This window comes from Nannospalax galili, unplaced genomic scaffold (assembly GCF_000622305.1).
Source record: "Nannospalax galili isolate Female #2095 unplaced genomic scaffold, S.galili_v1.0 scaffold611, whole genome shotgun sequence".
NCBI lineage: Eukaryota > Metazoa > Chordata > Mammalia > Rodentia > Spalacidae > Nannospalax > Nannospalax galili.
Window position 1 is genome coordinate 306,591 of NW_008330486.1, and position 19,189 is coordinate 325,779.

At 45.1% G+C, this 19,189-nt stretch overlaps 1 protein-coding gene across 9 annotated transcripts in view; it reads left to right on the forward strand.

Moving 5' to 3' along the window:
- Aldh1a2 (aldehyde dehydrogenase 1 family member A2) overlaps positions 1 to 17,729 on the forward strand; it is a 99,794-nt gene extending 82,065 nt beyond the window's left edge. Inside the window, exons 8-15 of one of the 9 annotated variants that reach the window (XR_001872791.2) lie at positions 1,910 to 2,012; positions 3,549 to 3,733; positions 5,460 to 5,624; positions 5,762 to 5,919; positions 6,806 to 6,880; positions 9,557 to 9,606; positions 15,895 to 15,983; positions 17,048 to 17,729. Coding sequence is in view for 6 of the 9 variants with exons in the window: in XM_017801811.2 (XP_017657300.1) it covers positions 1,910 to 2,012; positions 3,549 to 3,733; positions 5,460 to 5,624; positions 5,762 to 5,919; positions 6,806 to 6,880; positions 9,557 to 9,606; positions 9,715 to 9,788 (810 nt within the window). In the remaining 3 variants the exon portion in view is untranslated. Of the gene's footprint in view, positions 1 to 1,909; positions 2,013 to 3,548; positions 3,734 to 5,459; positions 5,625 to 5,761; positions 5,920 to 6,805; positions 6,881 to 9,556; positions 9,607 to 9,714; positions 9,804 to 15,894 lie in introns of those variants that run through there. The other 8 variants (XR_001872792.2, XR_001872794.2, XM_017801811.2 and 5 more) reach the window with 8 other exon arrangements.
- Positions 17,730 to 19,189: the final 1,460 nt, after the last annotated feature.

Genomic DNA, 19,189 nt, shown 5'->3' on the forward strand with positions numbered 1-19,189 from the left:
AAAAGTAGTAAAAAAAAAAAAAAGGGCCAGAGGGTCAGAGATTCCTTTCCTCTGTGTATGCGTGCTTTCTCTTCTTGGAGGAGAGAGAATGTTTGCTTATCTAGAAACTTCCTAAGGAGCTTGCCTGGAGAGAAGAGATCTAAGCTGGTAAGGACCGGAAGCAGGCATTTTTTTGCTGGCGGACCAAACTCTTCCCATTAGTATTTACAGCTCGATTTTAGCACTTCCTAATACCCTGGTAAGTAACATTTTTCTGTGAAACAAGAAACTAATCCTACCCTTTTCAGAGACATCACTTTCCCCCAAAGGTTGTTTCCTCAGAATGAGGCTATTTTTTCTTAAAGGAAAAAAGTATAGAGTGAGGCAGAATTACTAAAGCATTCAGCCCAGCTAATGAATATATTGGCAACCGGGGTTCTCTCAGCGTTTTCCTGAGACAATTACTATGCATATAGATGGATTTGGAAGATCTGGTGGTACCTTCTCTTACAGTCACCTCAATGTCTCTCCATTGAACTTGGAGGAAAAGAGCCTCCTGGCTTCTCATGCTTGTACACGGTTGGGATGTAAGCACAGTGTGTTAGGATGTAGCACTGTATGCTAGGCTGGGCTCTAAATGCCTTCCGCATTAAACCACTGAATTGTAGTACACAAACTTTAAGGTATTTGCTAATTTTATCCCCAGTTATAGAGGAGGGAACCAAAGCTAGGAAGCTGAATACATTTCTCAAGACCATTCAGTTGGTGAATGAAGAGGCAGTGAATGGCTCCAGGCACTCTTAGCTGTGAGCCTTTTCTCTTAACTACATCTCTTCACTGCCGGAGAACTCATCCCTCTGCAGAATCCCAGTGGGCAGCTCAAAACACCAATCATAAGCATAGAGATAGAATTTCTCTTCTCTGGCCTTTAAAAATATTTAGTTCTTAGACTTCTAGGCAGCAGTAACAGTTCTTTCACCTTGGGACCAAATTGCCTATACAGGGTGGCTCAACATTTACCGTAAAGTGACCTTGTTCTCCAGTGGAGAACACTGTTGTGGGTGGATTCTCTGAAGCAGTCACTGAGGCAGAGTTTGCATGCAGGGCATTCATCATGGACCCCTGCTGAAGGGAAGGCGAATCGCAGTGCAGGCCTGACAGCATTGGTTGTCACATGAGGCATGATGGAATGTAGATGATCCTGCAGAGGGTCTTGTGCTGGACAGGGCCTTTGTACACTGCCACAATCAGTGAGTGGATGGGGCCATCCCCACAGAGTTATTTTTGGCTTAGACAGACCCTGAAGGAGCTGGCAGCTTTAGTCTCTCTCCTGAAAGCATTGTTTGCCACTGAGGTAACATGCTCTTTCTTGAGCAGGACCTCTCCATGGTGCACCCCTGTTTCTATCTGACACATTCATCACAAGTATGAGTCTACTCAATGGAAAATACTTTCTTTACGCAGCCTCTTGTTCATTTGGATTCTAGATAGACAGTTTGAGGCAGACTCCCAACTATCTAGAATCCTTTGACTCTAGCCCGAAGCAGAGACAAAGGTATAAGACCCGGCAACTTTACAGGCATATGAACAATTTGTTTTACCTTGATATGGTGTCTTTCAAAGAGAATCAGTTGACATTTTTCCCTGGAAGCCAGAGTCCCGAGAAATAAACCACAATGAGGGGTTTGCCATTTATGTTCAACAAAATCTTTGCCTTGCTCTTCATGACGAGAGCAGTCCTCCAGTTCTCTTCAGTATGGGTGTTCCACTGCATCCCAACTACCTAGCCTCATTCACCCTCACTGACCATAAACGTGGTCCCATTGGAATTATTTTATGTTTAGAATCAGCTAACTCTCATGTCTGTTGTTGACCACTAGCTGTCTTAGTGCAAAATGTGTCAGACGTCCTTTCATTTCCTTCACTTCAGGTTGGAAAGCTTATTCAAGAAGCAGCAGGAAGAAGCAATTTGAAGAGAGTAACTCTGGAACTTGGCGGGAAAAGCCCCAATATTATTTTTGCAGATGCTGACTGTAAGTGGCCCACAGATCTCTTCACATGTTCCAGTGTGCCACCCTTCAGTGTCCTCTTTTGTGTATCCAGTCCTAATTAAACACAAAAAGATCTTTGAAGCTAAGGGCAATCAAGATATCCTTCTGAGGACAAAATAGTTTAATATTGGAGAAAGCACCTGGTAACCACTGAACAGTTTAATTTCCAGACACTAAAATGGGCCACTTTGACTCTGATAGGTAAAATAGGGTCAAAAAGGTGAAAGTTCAGCAGTATGTAGTGGAAAGAGCTATGTTCTCAGTCTCTGGACATCTCAGGTTCAGTCTCTGCCTAGATTCAGGAAATCTGAAATTTCAGCTGAGTCTAGTGGCTGGTCAATCATTAAAAACAACCCCTGCTCCCAGAGCACAGTCTGCATTTTCCCAAACCCCCATCTCTGGTTGTCCATGCCAACCCCTTTCCCCTTTCTGTTGCTGCCAAGACTTTGAGGGGGTGGGACAACTCATTCTGACCAGTTCTGTGTGGACAGACCTTGCCAGAGGCATAGATCAGTAACCTAGGAAACCCTCTGGAGAAGAGGCCTTGAAGTCGGTTCTGCACAGGTGTGCTCTCCAGGGACTGAAATTCCAAGATCTCATCCAGCCATTCTTTTCTCCCTCACATGCTCCAGGCAGCACTCCTTGTCAGCCCCCGTACTGGAGAAGCTAGGAGAAAGAAAGTGGTTGCTTACAGGGCCGCCAGCTTGGGCTTCGCAGTTTGCCTTTCGCCTCCGACTAGTTGTAGAGGGCTGAGCTCTTCACCAGCTCCTCCTGAGGAGCAGATTCTCTGCTGCCACAGCACTGATTAATTCAGTCATCTAGCCACTAGTATACAGATAACCAATACTATCTTGAAGCATAAGATACCAGAAACGAGGACAAAAGAATTACACTGCTGCTGAACAAGTCCATGTCATTAAAAAGGAGATTTAGTGTCTGCAAAGAATGTTACAGTTTAATCACTGAATACAAATTAAACATACTGATCGAATTGATCAGGAGTTCTAAATTGGCAGCCTAGGCCAAATACATACATTTACTTTTGCAATTATTACATTAAGTTTAAAAACAAAAGCTTCATATTGAATTCTGATTTCTGGATTTCTTTAAAATCGCAAAGATTGGGTAAGCTCTGCCTTACATTCACGCATGCTAACAGCCTAGGCAGTGGCTTCTATTGGTATCCGTTGCATGCTTGACCACCTGGAAGATTCATATCCTTATGAGCATAGACCTTTTGTTAGTTAGATTTAAGTCTCCTGTTATAGGTGGTGTTGACATGGACCAGCCCCTCTGTTTACAGAAAGAGGCTCAGGGACGTGAGACTGCCCACCATCACACAGCAAGTAGTCAGGGGCTGGTTAGAACAACTGAGTTGAGTCCTCAGTCCAAAGCTAGTCACTGGCATCCTCCATTGTGAACAGAATGTTACACCTGGGCCTTTGGTGACGGGAGGGAGGTGGCTCCCTAGACAGGCACAGGCAAGGCAGTTGAGAACATGGGTGCTTCTTCTTACAGTGGACTATGCCGTGGAGCAGGCTCACCAGGGTGTGTTCTTCAACCAAGGCCAGTGTTGCACTGCAGGATCTCGCATCTTTGTGGAGGAGTCCATCTATGAGGAGTTCGTGAAAAGAAGTGTAGAACGGGCCAAGAGGCGCATAGTGGGGAGCCCCTTTGACCCCACCACTGAGCAGGGGCCTCAGGTAGGAATCATTTCCTTTTTGTAATCTCATCTCTGGCTAGCGCAGATACTGGGGAGTGCTAACAGGACCCAGCAGAGCACTTTCGCCTGGCTGTCTCCTTATTCTTCTGCTTTTGTCTTTATGACTGAAAATGTAGCCAGTGAGGTATTGCGTCTCTTTACATTTATAAATTTCTGCTCTGAGGAACTATGGGATTAGGATTGCATTAAATGTATTTTAAACTTCGGGTATGATTTAGCTGTAAAGAAATTCCTGAGTGTGGCTGGGTAGATCTTGGCAATACGGACCAGACCCAACCCTTTTAACCACTTCTCCGAATGCCACAGTGGAGAAAGGTGGGTATCTGCTTCTTAGAGTCATTTACCTTTACTAGTGCCAAGAGTTCTCTGTGCCACTATGCCCTAGTCTGTAACCTGTAGGAATGAAAAGACGGCTGACCTTTCCTTTGACTGTGTGACTATCTCTCACTCTAAGTTATGTACCGTGATAGGAGAGGGACAGTTACAAACATACCTCCTGAGTAGTCAGATTGCACACTTGTGCTCTGTAGACTGGCCGTAACTATCATGCTCTATTCCCAAATGGAACTGTGGTTTTGAACAACAGTCAGGGTCTGAGCTGCTCTAAGGGCATATCTGAATCAGCTTTCATCTGGGCACTAAGCATAAATTTTCTGATAAAGGACAACACCTCTCAGTTTCGGGAACATTGGTAAGAAAAACGATGTTCTAGTTGAGCAAACTAAGGTGAATATAGTTTCTTATATCATTTACCATGCTTATCGAATGGTAACAATTTGTGTTGGCTTATTTTTTTCAACTAGGAGTCTTGCCCTTATTAAGTTTAATCTTCTTCTCTAAGAACAAACCCAATAGTATTTTAATGTTTCCTGCTTCCTACTGAAAGAGGCTGTATGTTGTATGTTAGTTAGCTTTTTTGTTGTTGTTGTTCTTTTTGAGACAGGGTCTCCCTGTAGCCCCAGCTGGCCTGGCACTCGCTATGTAGACCAGGTTGGCCTCGATCTCACAGAGAACTGCCCACTTCTGCCACTGCCTCCCGAGTGCTGGGACTAAAGGCATGCGCCAACATGCGTGGCCTGTTTTTGCTTTTTTTAAAAAAAAATATTTTATTTACTTATTTTTATTTTATATGTGTGTGTCTTGCCTTTATGTAAGTGAACCATATGCATGCAGTGCCCGTGAAGGCTAGAAGAGAGCATTGCATCCCCTGGAACTGGAGTTACAGAAGGTTGTTAGCTACCATGTAGGTGCTGGGAATTGAACCTGGGTCCTCTGCAAAAGCAGCCAGCTCTTAACCACTGACCCATCTCTCCAGCTCCCTAAGTTTTTGCTTTTTTGATATCAGTATGTCTTGCTTAATTATTCATCTGGATGGAAGTCAGTATTCTTCATATAAACTCTGAATAATAAATTCAGGTTGCTGGCATTTTGTAAAGTTTTTAAATCTTGACCTAGAATTTCAGATTAGGGAAAAATCATCAGAGCTCTACCACCTGTATAGATTCTCCCATATATTAGGTGGAGTCAGACAAAATTCCTATTTTTTCCAGAGTTCAAAAGTTGGTAAGTAATATCAGTTTCATGTGCTTTCCCTGCATACAATGAAACTTTGGGAAGGAACTCAAACAGGAGGGCTTCTTGAGAACACGCTTGCTTCCATTGCTATGGAAGGCCTTACTCTAGTCACTGGGCGGTCTCTCCCACAGATTGATAAGAAGCAGTACAACAAGATCCTGGAGCTCATCCAGAGTGGTGTGGCTGAGGGCGCCAAGCTGGAGTGTGGGGGCAAAGGACTGGGCCGGAAGGGCTTCTTCATCGAGCCCACTGTGTTCTCCAACGTCACTGATGACATGCGGATTGCCAAGGAAGAGGTATCACATGGGTGTTCTTATAAAAAGCCATGTCTTTCCTGGGGTGGTTTCCAGAGCATTCGGGTAATATCAGAGTTGTAGCACTTTTAATTTTCCATATGTACATCTTTCTTAATAGTCAGATTCTTCTGTTGCAGATCTTTGGTCCTGTTCAGGAAATTCTGAGGTTTAAGACTATGGATGAAGTTATAGAAAGAGCCAATAATTCAGACTTTGGACTCGTAGCAGCCGTTTTCACTAATGACATCAATAAGGCTCTCACAGTGTCTTCTGCAATGCAAGCTGGGACTGTTTGGTAAGATCAGAGGCAATCTCATTGTTCAGGCCCCAGTGAGTTCCACTGGTGATGTAAGGAGGCCTGTATTAGATCATTTTGCATTACTAACATGAAATACCTAAGGCAGGCTAACTTTATTTTTTTTAAAAAAAAAAAAAGGTTTATTTAGTTCACAGGAGAGGCTCTAAAGTCCAGTGAGAACAGTGCATACTCTTGCAGGACCTTTCTTGTCCATACCACCTCATGGCAGAAGAACATGTGGGAGGACCAGAACCAGAGAGAAAGTCTGGGGGTTGAGGCTTGCTCTTAAAGCACATTACTCTTGCAATGAGTATGAGCTCAGGAGTCCCATAATAGCTATCTTAATCTCTTCCTTCTGAGGGCAGTTCCCCTAGTGACTAAGGAGCCCCCACTGGGGTCCACCATTAACAGCTCCATGTCATCTGCCAACATCACCACCCTGGGGACCAAACCTTGGGGGGCAAACAACATCCAACATGTAGCAGGTCTGTACAGTTGGTACCAGGATAGCATAATTGGGATCCTCTGCAAGGATGGGGAAGACAGAGCAGCCAGACCTCAGCCTGAGAGAACAAGTCTCACTAGATAGATCATGAAATCAAAGCAATCACAGTAATTTTTCACTTTGAAGAAAAGAAACAAGAAAGTAAAACTGTTAAAAGAAATGGTGGTGCACGTCTTTAATCCCAGCGCCTGGGAGGCAGAGGCAGGCGGATCTCTGTGAGTTCAAGGCCAGCCTGATCTACATAGTGAGTTCCAGGCCAGCTGGGGCTACAGAGAGACCCTGTCTCAAAAAAGAAAAGAGAAAGAAAGAAAGATGCCAGTTAGGTTTATTTCTGACAGGTGGAATTCTTATTAATAGTACTATGCTTTCTTCTTTCAGGATCAATTGTTACAATGCCTTAAATGCTCAGAGCCCCTTTGGGGGGTTCAAGATGTCTGGAAATGGAAGAGAAATGTAAGTGTCAAGTTGCTGGTGTCTGCAGAGATTAGGGATTCTGGGCATCAGCACAGAGGCATACTTACTTCATTCCCTTACACTCCTTTACTCCTTAAACTTTGTTGTTATTACTGCTGTCAGTGTTTGAGACAGGGTCTCTCTGTAGTCTAGATTAACCTAGAACTCAGTATGCAGCCTAGACTGACCTCAGACTTGCAGTTATCCTCCTGCCTCAGCTGTCCTGAGTGCTAGAATTACAGGCGTGAGCCACCACACCCAGCTTAATCTAACATTTTTTTTTGAGCACGAACTATTATAAGCTAGGTATAACATGGTACCAAAGTGAGATGCAGCTCCCTTATACTAAGATTGAACAGAGAAAATAGATCAGTTATTCATCTTGTAAGTACAGAGGAAAAGCAGTGCTGTCTGTTGAGGTCAGAGAAGACCCCACAGAGGAAACACCATTGTGGTTTTCAGGAATAGCAGTCACCAACTTCCAACATAAGGGACCAGATCCGGCCTACAGAAAAAGTACACTGCCTTCACAACGTTTGGAAGTCTTCAGCTCGGACTCCAAAATGTTGAAGCTCTGTGTAAAACCTAGATTGCTTATTTTCATTTCCCCTTGACAAAATTGCCAGAGCTCTGTAGGTTTGCCACGTTACCATCACTCTCTCAACTTCCGGGGCCCAGTGCTGGTTGCCATTCCTGTTGTGCCCACCAGGCCACTTTCTTGTACCACTTGCTCAGCCTTCACTGGTCCTCTGAAGTTGGGACTGCAGGGTTAGGACACAGGGTCAGGGGAGGGGACTTGTTGAACACACAAATTAAGTACATCTCGAGGGCTTTCAAGGAAATTAGGACCCAAGGATATGCTAGGGTTTATTTTAAGGCCAAGATTCCTGGCATATAAAAGGTGTCTTGGCAGAGGCTTGTGAAAGAAGACTGGTTAGAAGAATTTTGCATCAACAGTGATATTAGGGTTTCTTGTTTTGTTTTGTTTTTTTGTCCGTTCAGGTGGCTATTACAAAACACCTTAGACTGGGTAATATGTAAACATTAGAAACTTACTGCTCATGTTCTGGGCACTATGTCCATTATCAAGGTGCTGGTAGATTTAGTGTCTGGGAAGGGTTCATTTCGTATAGGTGGCACTTTCTGTGTCCTCATGCAGTTGAAGGAAAAAGAAGCCTGCTGGATCCCATTCTGAAGGGCTCCAGTTCTATTTGTGAGGGTGGAGCCCTGGTGATTTAATTGCTTCCCAACAGCCCCTCTTCTCAATACTAACACACTGTGTAATAGGTTCCAACATACAAATCTTGGGGTGACACAAATATTCAGATCCTAGCAGCTGTCATTAGTTAAGTGTTATTTACCTGGCTCTCTGCTAACTTCTAGTATCTCATTTGATTTTTGCAATGATTGTATGAGCTATCTTTACATACTTGTCTTTACACAAGATGGTTCAGTAAGGAGCTAAGGAGTAGTTAACTAGCTTGCCTAAGTCACACAGCTAGTGACTGGCAGATCTGAGATGGTTTTACATAGTTGGCCTCGCCTGAATGACATCCATCAATGGAAGCATAGAATCAGGCAGAGGGGCTGACTCTTCAGGAACAGGATTAGAGGATCAGGCAGAGGGGCTGACACTTCAGGAATAGGATTAGAACCCAACACAGTTGTCCTGAGTAGGGACCTGCAAAACAAGGACTATAATAGGAGTAAACTAGACTTGAGACTTTCAGTGTAGACTTCAATATAAGTTGATTTTTGAGTGGCATTCATGAGATGAATGGTGGCCGGAGACTTCCTGAACCGACACCCCATCCAGAAAGTCTGTATTCCCATTTTGAAAGGAGTAGATCCTTGTTTCTGTATCCTGTGGCTGATAAAAAGGAACATCTTCCATGCCTGTTCTTTCTGTCATTATTGAAAAAAAAAACTTTTTGAGCCATCTACTAAGCAGGGAGCATAGACAGCAAAACACTGGGTTTGGTCCGTGCAGAGCTGCAGCTCATTCAGATACTTAAAGTACTGTTGGATGAATGAGATGGACAGCACTGAATGGACCCAAAGGGCCCCAGCAAAGAGGCAACGTGAAAGAGGAACTCAGAGGTGAGATCATTGTGAAAGTCTGGAAAGTGTCTCACTGTGGTCTTATACAGGGGTTTGAATTTGCCTTTTGAGGAGTGGAGCACAGGAACATATGGAGAGAGGAATATTCTTTCAAGTTTGGAGGGTGAGCAAGGTGTAGTGGAGGGGCAGAGTCAGCAGAGGCACTGTGGGAAAAGTAAGGATGCTGTTTGTGGCTTGTGCAGTGAACCAGTCAGACAGGGACAGAGGAATTCCCTGCTTCAGATGCTGAAACTGGCATTTTCCAGCCCCTCATCATTAGACTGCTAGGTTGGGACAGCCTTGAGGCTAAGAGCACTTTGGAGAGCCACACTGCTTAGATGTGAATCTTGGCACTTCTGCTTCCTAGCTGTGTAAACTTGGACATATTTCCCAATCTCCCCCAAGCCTCAGTGTCCTTATCTGTAAGATGACAGTCATTACAGTGCTGTGAGGACTGTATTTGGATTGTGTATGCAAAATGCAACAGTGTATGGCAAGCCTTCTGAAGGTGACACTGCCAGCCGCGGTCAAGGGGACTGCTGGGTAGGTGACCCTTTTCCTTAATAAACTCTCCAGGTGTGGCAGTTTCCTAACTCAGCCAGTGTCACCAGCTCCTGTGCTCTCTGGTAAGCTAGAAAGAAACTGTTCTGTTGTGCACCTGTGCTTCTGGCCTCCAGGGCTTCACACTTGTCTTCTAGCCAGAACCATAACCCACTTGGATGCTGTTCACACAGGTGCTTGTACTCCTTCAGCTGGCCTAGGCCTTTCTGCACTCAGGTACCTCTTTTTGGCCCACATATGGCTTTAGCTTCCTGCTCCCGTGCTTGAGGACACATTCTGCTTCTCTCTCATTTCCTGTCTCTGTGGCTGTCCTTGCCTGATCTGTGAAGTGTCGGGGCAGTCACTGGCTCTGGAAACTCTGCTCACACTGACTGTTTTGTTGTTACAGATCATTAACAGGGTGAATCACCAGTATAAAATATACTTGCAACAAATGGCCTCTGGTTAATGAGGCCCAATCCTGGTCTGTCCCTGCCCCTCATCAAAACAGACCTCCTGCCAGGATTCAAACATGTAAGGTTGTGCAGGTCCAGTCTGTTCCCAGTAGAAATGTCTTTTGCTAGAAAGATGATCCAGGGGACAGTTTGGCTTGGTCAGACATATGTAAAAGTGGTCCAACAATCTGAAGAGCAGCTTCTTTCTACTTACAGAGAGGTAATGTGGGCCCCCCTGCAGTTAAAAGATAATCAGGAAATGGTACTCTGATGGGACAGACCTGTTGTGTATTACCAAAGTCAAGCCTTCTTAAACTTTTTCCACTTGGAACCCTTTTTGCCTCAGAAATTTTTATGGAGCCTTGCATATGTGGGTATGAAAAATAGATACACAACATGTTTTCTGATAATGTCCTAAAGAAATTTATTATAAGACAGTGCTTTGTAATACATACAGCTTTACTGTTTCTTAGAGGTCTTGAAATTTGCATATTAATGAGATGGATGTGCTTGTTTATCTTTACATAATGAATTAAGTCTGGCTGAATGTTGGATGCCGTGGGATGCAGAACTGATGGATATTTTGATTTTATTTTGATCAGTGCTGAGAGCACTGTTTCACATGAACATGTTCTGCAAAGTGACAGAAGTATGTTTAGGGCCATTTCAGAAATTCTGCCCTAATCCTAAGTCAAAATACACTTAGCAGGTTTTTATTAAAGTCAAACAGCATTTTTTTCAAAGTCAAACATTCTAACACAATACAACCTAAAGAGGCACTAATTTGCAACTTACATGCTGAGGAATGGTGATGGGGAATATTAAAAGCCTTTATTTTCACAATAAAAACAATATGTTTCTGTAAGAAACTTTGCATGTACAGTGAACATCAGGAACAGTAGTCTGGGATCTGAGCCAAGGTGTTGGAGTTCGCTTAATGACATACACAGTGCAAAACACACTTTTTAAGTTCATCACAAACATGGGCAAGCATGGCCAGAAACACCTCAGATTCATATATAGTTGATTTCGAATTAATTTTTGGTCATTGAGTATTCAGAAACCCTTTAATGTTGCCAAACTTGTCATGATCCCCACGTTCATTACACAAACCCATATCTACGGTCCACAGTTTAAGAAGCTGTGATGCCAATGACCTGGTTCTTCTCCTCTGCTTACTTGTGCTTTTCCTTTCTTAAATGGCCCAGAGTAGTAGGCAAGCTGTCCTGGTCCCACATTCCATCTCATTTGATGCATCTCCAGAAACTCCATTTAGCCTTTTCTCTAGACAGACTTCCTTGCCTGACGGCGCAGGGTCCCCACGCCCACCCACAAGTAGGGCGGAGAAGGGAAGTGGCTTCAGGTTCTTCCAGAGCTGCAGGAGTGGTGCCCTCTGCAGGTTATCTGCCGGTCTGCCTGCTCCCTCCCTGGGTCAGAAGCTGTAAGTGTGCTGCTCTCAGTGCTGGTTGCCCATCCAGCTCCAAATGTTTCCTTCCATCCTTTCCCCCCTTCCTCATTTAGTTCCTCTGAGATGAAAGGTGGTAAAGCAAAAGCTACAAAATACCTGCCAGGAACCGAGGGGATGGACAGAGGTCTATAAATGTTAATATCTTAGAGGCCAAGGAAGAGCCTGTGAGGATGAGAGGCATGATGGAATATTCAGCAACAAAATTTCTCAAGTTGTGTTTCTGCACGCACACACACACACACACACACACACACACACACACACACGCATTTGCATACATAGCATGCACAGAAGTCATCTGGCTCTGGCGACCCACTTCAGATTTGGACTGACTGAGCAGACCTGGCCTAGGGCCCAGGCTCTGCATTTTTTAACAAGCTTCTAAAATGATGCTGGTGCAACTGGTATGGGGCCTTCATTCAGAAAAATTCTGCAGCAAGTCAAGTAGAAGTGCTTGGAAATACATACTCTAAAGAGAAATCCACTGACTCCTAAAATGGTTCACCGGGCACCACCAAAATCTAACATTTTTTCCTTATCTCTAGGTGTTCTGCTTCAGTTTATCTTAGTGACTATAACCTAGTCTGCTGAGAAGGACATCTCAGTGTGCGGCGATGACAGTGGCCACATAGAGAGGGAGGAGCTTCAGCAACAAGGGGTCTGCCTCTTGGACAGGACTGAGGTTCTTCCTTGCTAACTGTGGATCTAGGTGTGCCACAGATGTGAACTGTAGTGAATAGATTTGAGAAAAGGACCCTGGAATGAGGCTGTGAAATTGCTAAAGAATCCAAGCTTTGAGGACTTTAGAATCCTTGGAGCAGTGCTTCCTAAAGAGTGGGCAAAATGACCAGCTTGACCCCTTCTCCAGGGTCCCTCCCCAGACCCACTGAGTGGAAACTGTGGTGTAGGGGAGGGTCAAGAACTGACAGATTAGACAAGCTCCTCACGTGGTACAGCTCTGTATGCTGAGGTTCAGGAACTGCCACTAGAGAGGTGACTAGATACCAAGAGGATGGGGCTAGCTCGACTGAGTCCTTCAGCAAGCTAGCGACATAGCCTTTGATCCTCCTGTCTGCTGACTCCAGGGTTCATCTCTGCTCCATGCTGCCCCCGTCACACTGCCCTGAGGCCTCTCATTGACTCGCCTTGGTGCCCTGGGCATATGGCGGTCCTTTGACTATAGGCATACATTGCCTCCTTTGCATCAGAGCAGACTGTGTATCTATCCCTGTCTGGAACTGGGAGAGGAGCCACTGACTTAGTGCGGCCTCCCACGGCCTCCCACATCTGAACACCATAGGAGCAAGTGGTCACACTTGAAAGCCGCCATACTGAGGTGTTTCTGATTCCGTAGACTCCCTCACACCTCTCACATCTTGGAGACCTGAGTGGGAGAAAAGCATGCTTCAGGGTCTGCCCAAGTACATGCACAAGCCAGGAAACAGAATGGAGTGACCTTACTTCCAACAGGAAGTACATGATGTCCTGATGAAGAGAGACACTTGGGAATTTCCCCAGGGCAGGAAAAAGTCCAGTGAGAGCCAGAGCTAAGCTGGTAATAGACACCCAGGGCCTGGATGGAATTAATGAGGACACTGCAGGCCCAGCTCGCTCTTCTCTGAGCGGAATGACCCAGGCAATGATGGTGTGCCTGCAGAGTCTCCTTGGTTGCCCTTTGATGTCCCAGAGGAGCTTTGTGAACTCTGGTGCCCATGGTGCTTAAAGGAGCTGCTAGCAATGCTATTAGAGCTGGGTGTAGGGCCACAGGGATCCCAGAAAGAACCAGTACGGGTCTTTGTCCTGGGTCCTGCTAGTATGGCCCAGTTACAGGTACTGTGCCTTTTATAACTGGCCACTCTAGAAGACAGCCTTCTTACATGCACACACTGCTCTGGGTAGTCTTTTACTCCCTCCTGATGGGGATGGTGTGGCAACATGCTGAAAGGCAAAAGCCTCCCTCTCCCCTCCTCCTCTCCACAGTTATCCAGTCCTCCCTGTGCCAGGTACTGTGGCCGACCCACAAGCAAGATTATTGAGCTCAGCTCCATGGTGGATCGAAGTGCTCTAGCTGCAGTTCCTGAGACCCACTCCCTGCAGACTTCTTGAGCTAGGACCAATGATTTGACTTCACTTGCCCTGAGCCCAGCACAGTGCTGCCTCAGAGTGATAGCTCAATAAATGTCTACTATCGTTGACTGATTTTGGCATTTCCCTTCTAAGATCATGGTTGGTAAAGAGAATCTTGGGGAGAGCACTCACTAAGTTCTTCATTCTTCTTCAGTCCGTTCTTATTTCTTAAATCTTTCCCCAACTCTGAGGGGCTGTCGACAGTACTTACTCAGGGCCGTGGGTTTTTTTCAGTAATTTATTAAGAATTTCATACAAGGATATAAGTATATAAGGTGTTTTGATCAAATCTGTGCCCACTCCCTCCCCTCTAACTCCTCCCATATCTCCCCATCATTTTTTTCTGATAACTTCCTGTACTCTTTCTTCTTTTTTTATGGGGCTTTTTGCTACTCTGACATTCCCCCATCTGAAGAAGTAATCCTAAAATATTTTAAGGATTTGATAAGAGCTCCTAAATACCTTCTACATTTTTGGCCCTTGGAATAGAGTGTGTTGCTAAGAGGCCCAAGGACATTTTGACTTTTAAACAAGAAACTGGCTACTTTTCTTTGGGGTCTTTTTACACTAACTGCCTAGCCAATTCCTACATCCTATTCTTATCGCACCATCCTCTGAAGAGGTTACCCAGCTTGCAGACAGGGAACCGGGATGCAGACCACTCTGGCTTCTTCCATGCTGAACAGGGACACAGGGTGAGGCAACTGGGGTACCCCTTCAGTTGGTCTATCTAAAAGACTCCCAAATTGCATAACTCTTAGGGGGAAAAGAAAGTCCTTGACTGGTGAATAGGAGATGTGAAGGAGAAGTAAAGGCAGGAGTAGTTAGCATTACAAGTTCAAGACAAGGAACTAGAAAAAAGAACAGGGAAAATTTCAAATGTTCATATGAGAGTCCACTGGAATTTCTTGACAAGAGCTTCCAAAGGCACCCCCCTCTATTGGGTTCCTCCTCATTTTTCTTTTGTCTGCCAAGGCTGTACTTGAGAGTGATGGATTCAGGATTTGCTTTCAGGCATTTTTTGATAGCTGTTGGAGTGGTTAGAATCAGTATCAGTTCCCTCTCAAAGACTTCTAGATGGGGGAGAAAGCAAATTTATCCATCATTTTAGAACAATAGTGGTTGTCTCCCTTAGCTACAGGTGGGCACTACAGTATTGAAGACAAGGATTTGAAGTCTTACATCTGAGCAGCAATTTCTGATTCAGAACAAAATCATCAATGAGAAATAATTGTCTAAATAACTTTTTATATAGCCTTAAGCCTAATGTCTGGGAACTGTAATCCCTTGAACTCTTAAAGAAATATACTGATGACTTTACCTGGCGTGGTGGTGCACGCCTTTAATACCAGCACTCGGGAGGCAGAGGCAGGCAGATCTCTGTGAGCTCAAGACCAGCGTGGTCTACATAGTGAGTTCCAAGGCAGCTGGGGCTACAGGGAGACCCTGTCTCAAAAAGACCGAAAAAAAAAAAAAAAAAGAAAGAAAGAAATATACTGATGACTTTACTCTTTGGTTATACTTTCCTTTTGGGTGTTTAAGACCATACAGTTGGCCCAAATAAATCAATTTATATTTACTCCTAAGGCTGTATGAGGATCTGTTCCTTGGGGGTCACATGGCCTTGGGAGGAGCCCCTGGCTCCTTTCTTTTACCAGTTCCATCTATGTGAAGTTAAGTCAAAGCTCCTGCTCAGCCATGGCTGGCTTCACTTGGAAGCATGGAGGTTTTTAAGGTGGTACAGATGGTTTTTGTTTTCCCACAGTAGGCCCGTAGGTATCTATTCTCACTTAAGGAGTCTAAGGACTAAGAAACAGGAGTTTCCTACCAGAGAGGAGCCTAGCCTGGTGTCTCGGACTTTTCCTCTCAGCTCCCCAGCCATGATCAGCACAGGGGCATCAGAAATCTGAAGAGGCTGGAGGAGGTTCTCAGAGTGGCATATGGTAGTCCTGAAGGAGCAGTGCTCCCTGCAGGTGGACACATGGCACAGACATTGGCAGACCTCAGGCCTGGCTCCCTGTTTCCACAGTGCTCAGCTGTGAACCTTCCTGCCATGGCTAAGCCCAGGTTTGGGTCTCAGAATAGCAAGGATTTACTTCTTTCTGCTACTTTGGAGACAAATCATCCCTTAAGAAAGGTGCCTAGTCATGAGAGCCCAGCCCTGCTCTGAGGAAGGCCCTGCTGTCATCCACTAGGAGGTTCTCTGAAACCCCGTGACCTGCTGCTCACAGGTGGTGACTTCACCTTTTCCAAGATGCCCATCACAGCTCAGGTGCTGTCCCCTTGGCCTTTAGTGTCTGAATCTGCCTGTTTCTGTGTTTTAGGGGAGAGTTTGGCTTACGAGAGTACTCAGAAGTGAAGACCGTGACAGTGAAAATTCCCCAGAAGAACTCCTAGGAGGCCAAGAAGGAAGGTGAAGGCCGCCTGCTGACTCCCCTGCTTTCTCTGTAGAGCCCAGCTCTGAGGAGTATAAAATTGAGCCCCAGCCCTTCTGTACAGATTGAATTGATGACATAGCAGGCAGGTCACTGGACATCTGATGCAGGCCAGTGAGGCAGGGTTTCTAGTGAAAGGGATCATTTTATGGATACCAAATATTGGGGAAGCTGGGCAAAGGTAGGAGGAGGAGTGCTTGGTCTTTGTGGGGTGTGGGATGGAATAAGCGTTGTGGTCGTTGATGCTTTGTCACAGAGGACTTTCCCTGGAGGAAAGGTTGCCTTGGCACTGTCTTCATTTTCCTCCTTCCAGTGTCTCTCCACTTACCCTCCCTCTCTTCCAAGGAGCCCTCGACTGAGCTCATTTAGGGCAGATGTTTGGGCCGGGAACAATTTTCCAAGGTTTTGCAGCCAAATTACCATTCCATGTTATCCATTTCTTCACAGCAAACATGAAATGGTTTTAGTTAGAATCAGACCAAACTAAAAATGCCAGGAGCTGGTACACTGCCGATGTTCTAAGTAAGAGTGTAGGCTCATCCTGACTCAATTTGCTTTCCTTACAACCATAAATAACACAAATGAGAGAAGATGAGGATAATGGAGATCAGAGGCTACCACACCACATGTCGTTCACAGCTTCTGAACTTGCTGCAGAGTTTGCATGTGTGTGTGTGTGTGTGTGTGTGTGTGTGTGTGTGTGTGTGTTTCTTTTCTTGGTTATTCTGGAACAAGACAAGGATCACAGCCCTTATTTTTTCATAGAAGAATAAGATCTTTTCCAAAGCTTAAGACCAAAACAATCCCAAGTAGACTCAAGGAGTTGGTGATGTCAGAGGCCCAGCAGGCTGATGAGTCCTCATAAGTGACTTACTGCTGGAGTCAGAACTGCAGCCTCTTCTGCAGCTAGCTGCGCTGCACTGGCACCTGCTTACCCCAGTGCCAAAGTCACTCTGGTCCGTTGTGTTCCAATAACATGCCTGAAATCATTGGCAGTGACCTTGGAAAGTCCTAGCAAGCGTCAGTGTTTCCCTCTCTGCAGAGTGCCGGTGTGCCGTGACTGCTGCGCTCCACCAGAGCTCCTCTGTCATGCCCAGTGGCTCATCCACACACCATTCTTGTCTCAACGAGCTTCAGCCTGCGGGGGTGGAGGATGACTCAGGCCTGGCTCTCCTCCCAATCCTACTCTCCCCTCTGCCTTCCAGTGAACCCCCAGTTTGGTGTGGGCAGCATCAACTTTCTTTTCCTTCTCTCCCTAGCTGCCAAATTCAAGCCAGTCTCTAACCTGAGTGAACATGTATTTAAAAGTATCAAACATAATCTAGAGTATGTAGCATACGGGGGTATATATATATATATATATATATATATATATATATATATATATATATATATCCTTCTATATTTAACGTTTACCTACTTTCTAACCATACCAGTTTTAGGTTTTCTATTTATAACCCAGCCTGTCCACAATGTTCTAAAGCAAGTTCTCCTTGCTGTTATCGACAAACGACAGTGCACTCAGCAGCCGAAGCCCTGACATGCCGTTTTGAGTCCTTCCAGCGAACACCCTGCTCTTCTCCTGTAGTGCATCCACGTGAACATGCCATTAACCAGCTAGTTCCCTTTGAACCACAGTATAGAATGTGAAAATGAAGATTTATGACTTTTAATTTACTTCAGAAGAAACCTCTGTGCTAGCAATAAAGCATTTATATTGTGTACTCCTTGGGACTGTTTGTGTCTGTCTCTCCCACTGAACCCATTTGCGTCCTTTCCTCTTCTGCTGGGTTTTGACTGGGCTGATGTTTCTGAGCCAGGAGTCTGGGAGGGATTTTTTTTTTAAATTTTTTTGGTGAACATCATTCACAAATATACTCTTCACACCATTTCCATTCCCTACTCCCCCCAAGTCTCCATCCAGTTCCTTCTATGCACCCCCATTTCCTGTGCCCTTCTTTGATTATCATTGTTGCATAATATGCATACATTTATAGATGTATTATTACACTGAGTCCACTCAGTGGAGCTCCTGTGTAAGGTTTAGGGCTGCCCTCTTGGAGTTAGATAACCTCTTGGGGAGCTAGTCCTGGAGAAAACTGATTTTCCTTCCCTCAGTATCCATTGATTGCCTGCAGCTCCTCCTCTTGAAGTGGAACCCCTTGAGATTTCCCTCTGGGAGGGTATTTTTATAGAATACATTAAGCTTAAAAGCATGCTATGACATTATTTAAAACTCATGTAGCTAGATATGGTGGCTCATGTCTTAATCCCACTTGGGGCAGCCTCAGGCCGATCTCTGTGTGTTCAAAACCAGCCTGGTCTACATAGTTCCAGGCAGGCCAGCCAGAGCTACATAGTGAGATCCTGTCTCAGAAAATAAAAATGCCCATGTGTATGCAGTTTCTGTGGCACATAAATAATAACCAAATATGTGAATGATGGGTTTCATACAAAGTCCTCCACAGAGCCTGTGACATGGAGTTCACAGGCCTGGTGCTCACCCACCTGAGCTACACCATCAGGATGTGTGCCGTTGGGACACACATTTTTTCTTATAAAATGGAATAAAAATAAAAGGTTGACAACCTGATGAGATTTTTCTGCTGCCATAAATGGAATTGCCCTGCCAGCTGGGCTCCCCAGGCTCTCAAGCTAAGACTTACTAGTTACAGACTTACATTTTTAAATTTTTATTTATTCTGTGTGTGTATGATATGTGTGTTCACGTTACAGCAGGCATGCAAAAATCAGAAAACAACTTGTGGGAGTTGGTTTGCTCTTTCAACCATGGGATCAAACTCAGATCACAGGCTTGCATAGCAAGTGTTTTTTACCCACTGAGCTGTTCCACTGGCCCTGGAGTGAGCATTTGGCGGGGTGGTCTCCACTCTTTGGCCCTGCGTGAAATCTTGAAATCTTCCAATCTTGGTGAAGTGAGACAAAAAAGTAAACCTGATGACTTTGCCCCAGAGCAAGGCCAACCTGGGGGCAGAGATGCATGACTTTGGAGTAGGATCTGGGCTCTGGTCCTTCACAGGAACAAACGGAGCCTGGGGGAATGCAGTTCCCCAAGTTGGGGTGAGACTCAGATGTAAGGTAGGGCACCCATGAGTCAACCTCACATTCAGTAAACCGAAAGGCCTGGAGTGATGGGTCCTAGAAAACACATTATAGTGTGTGT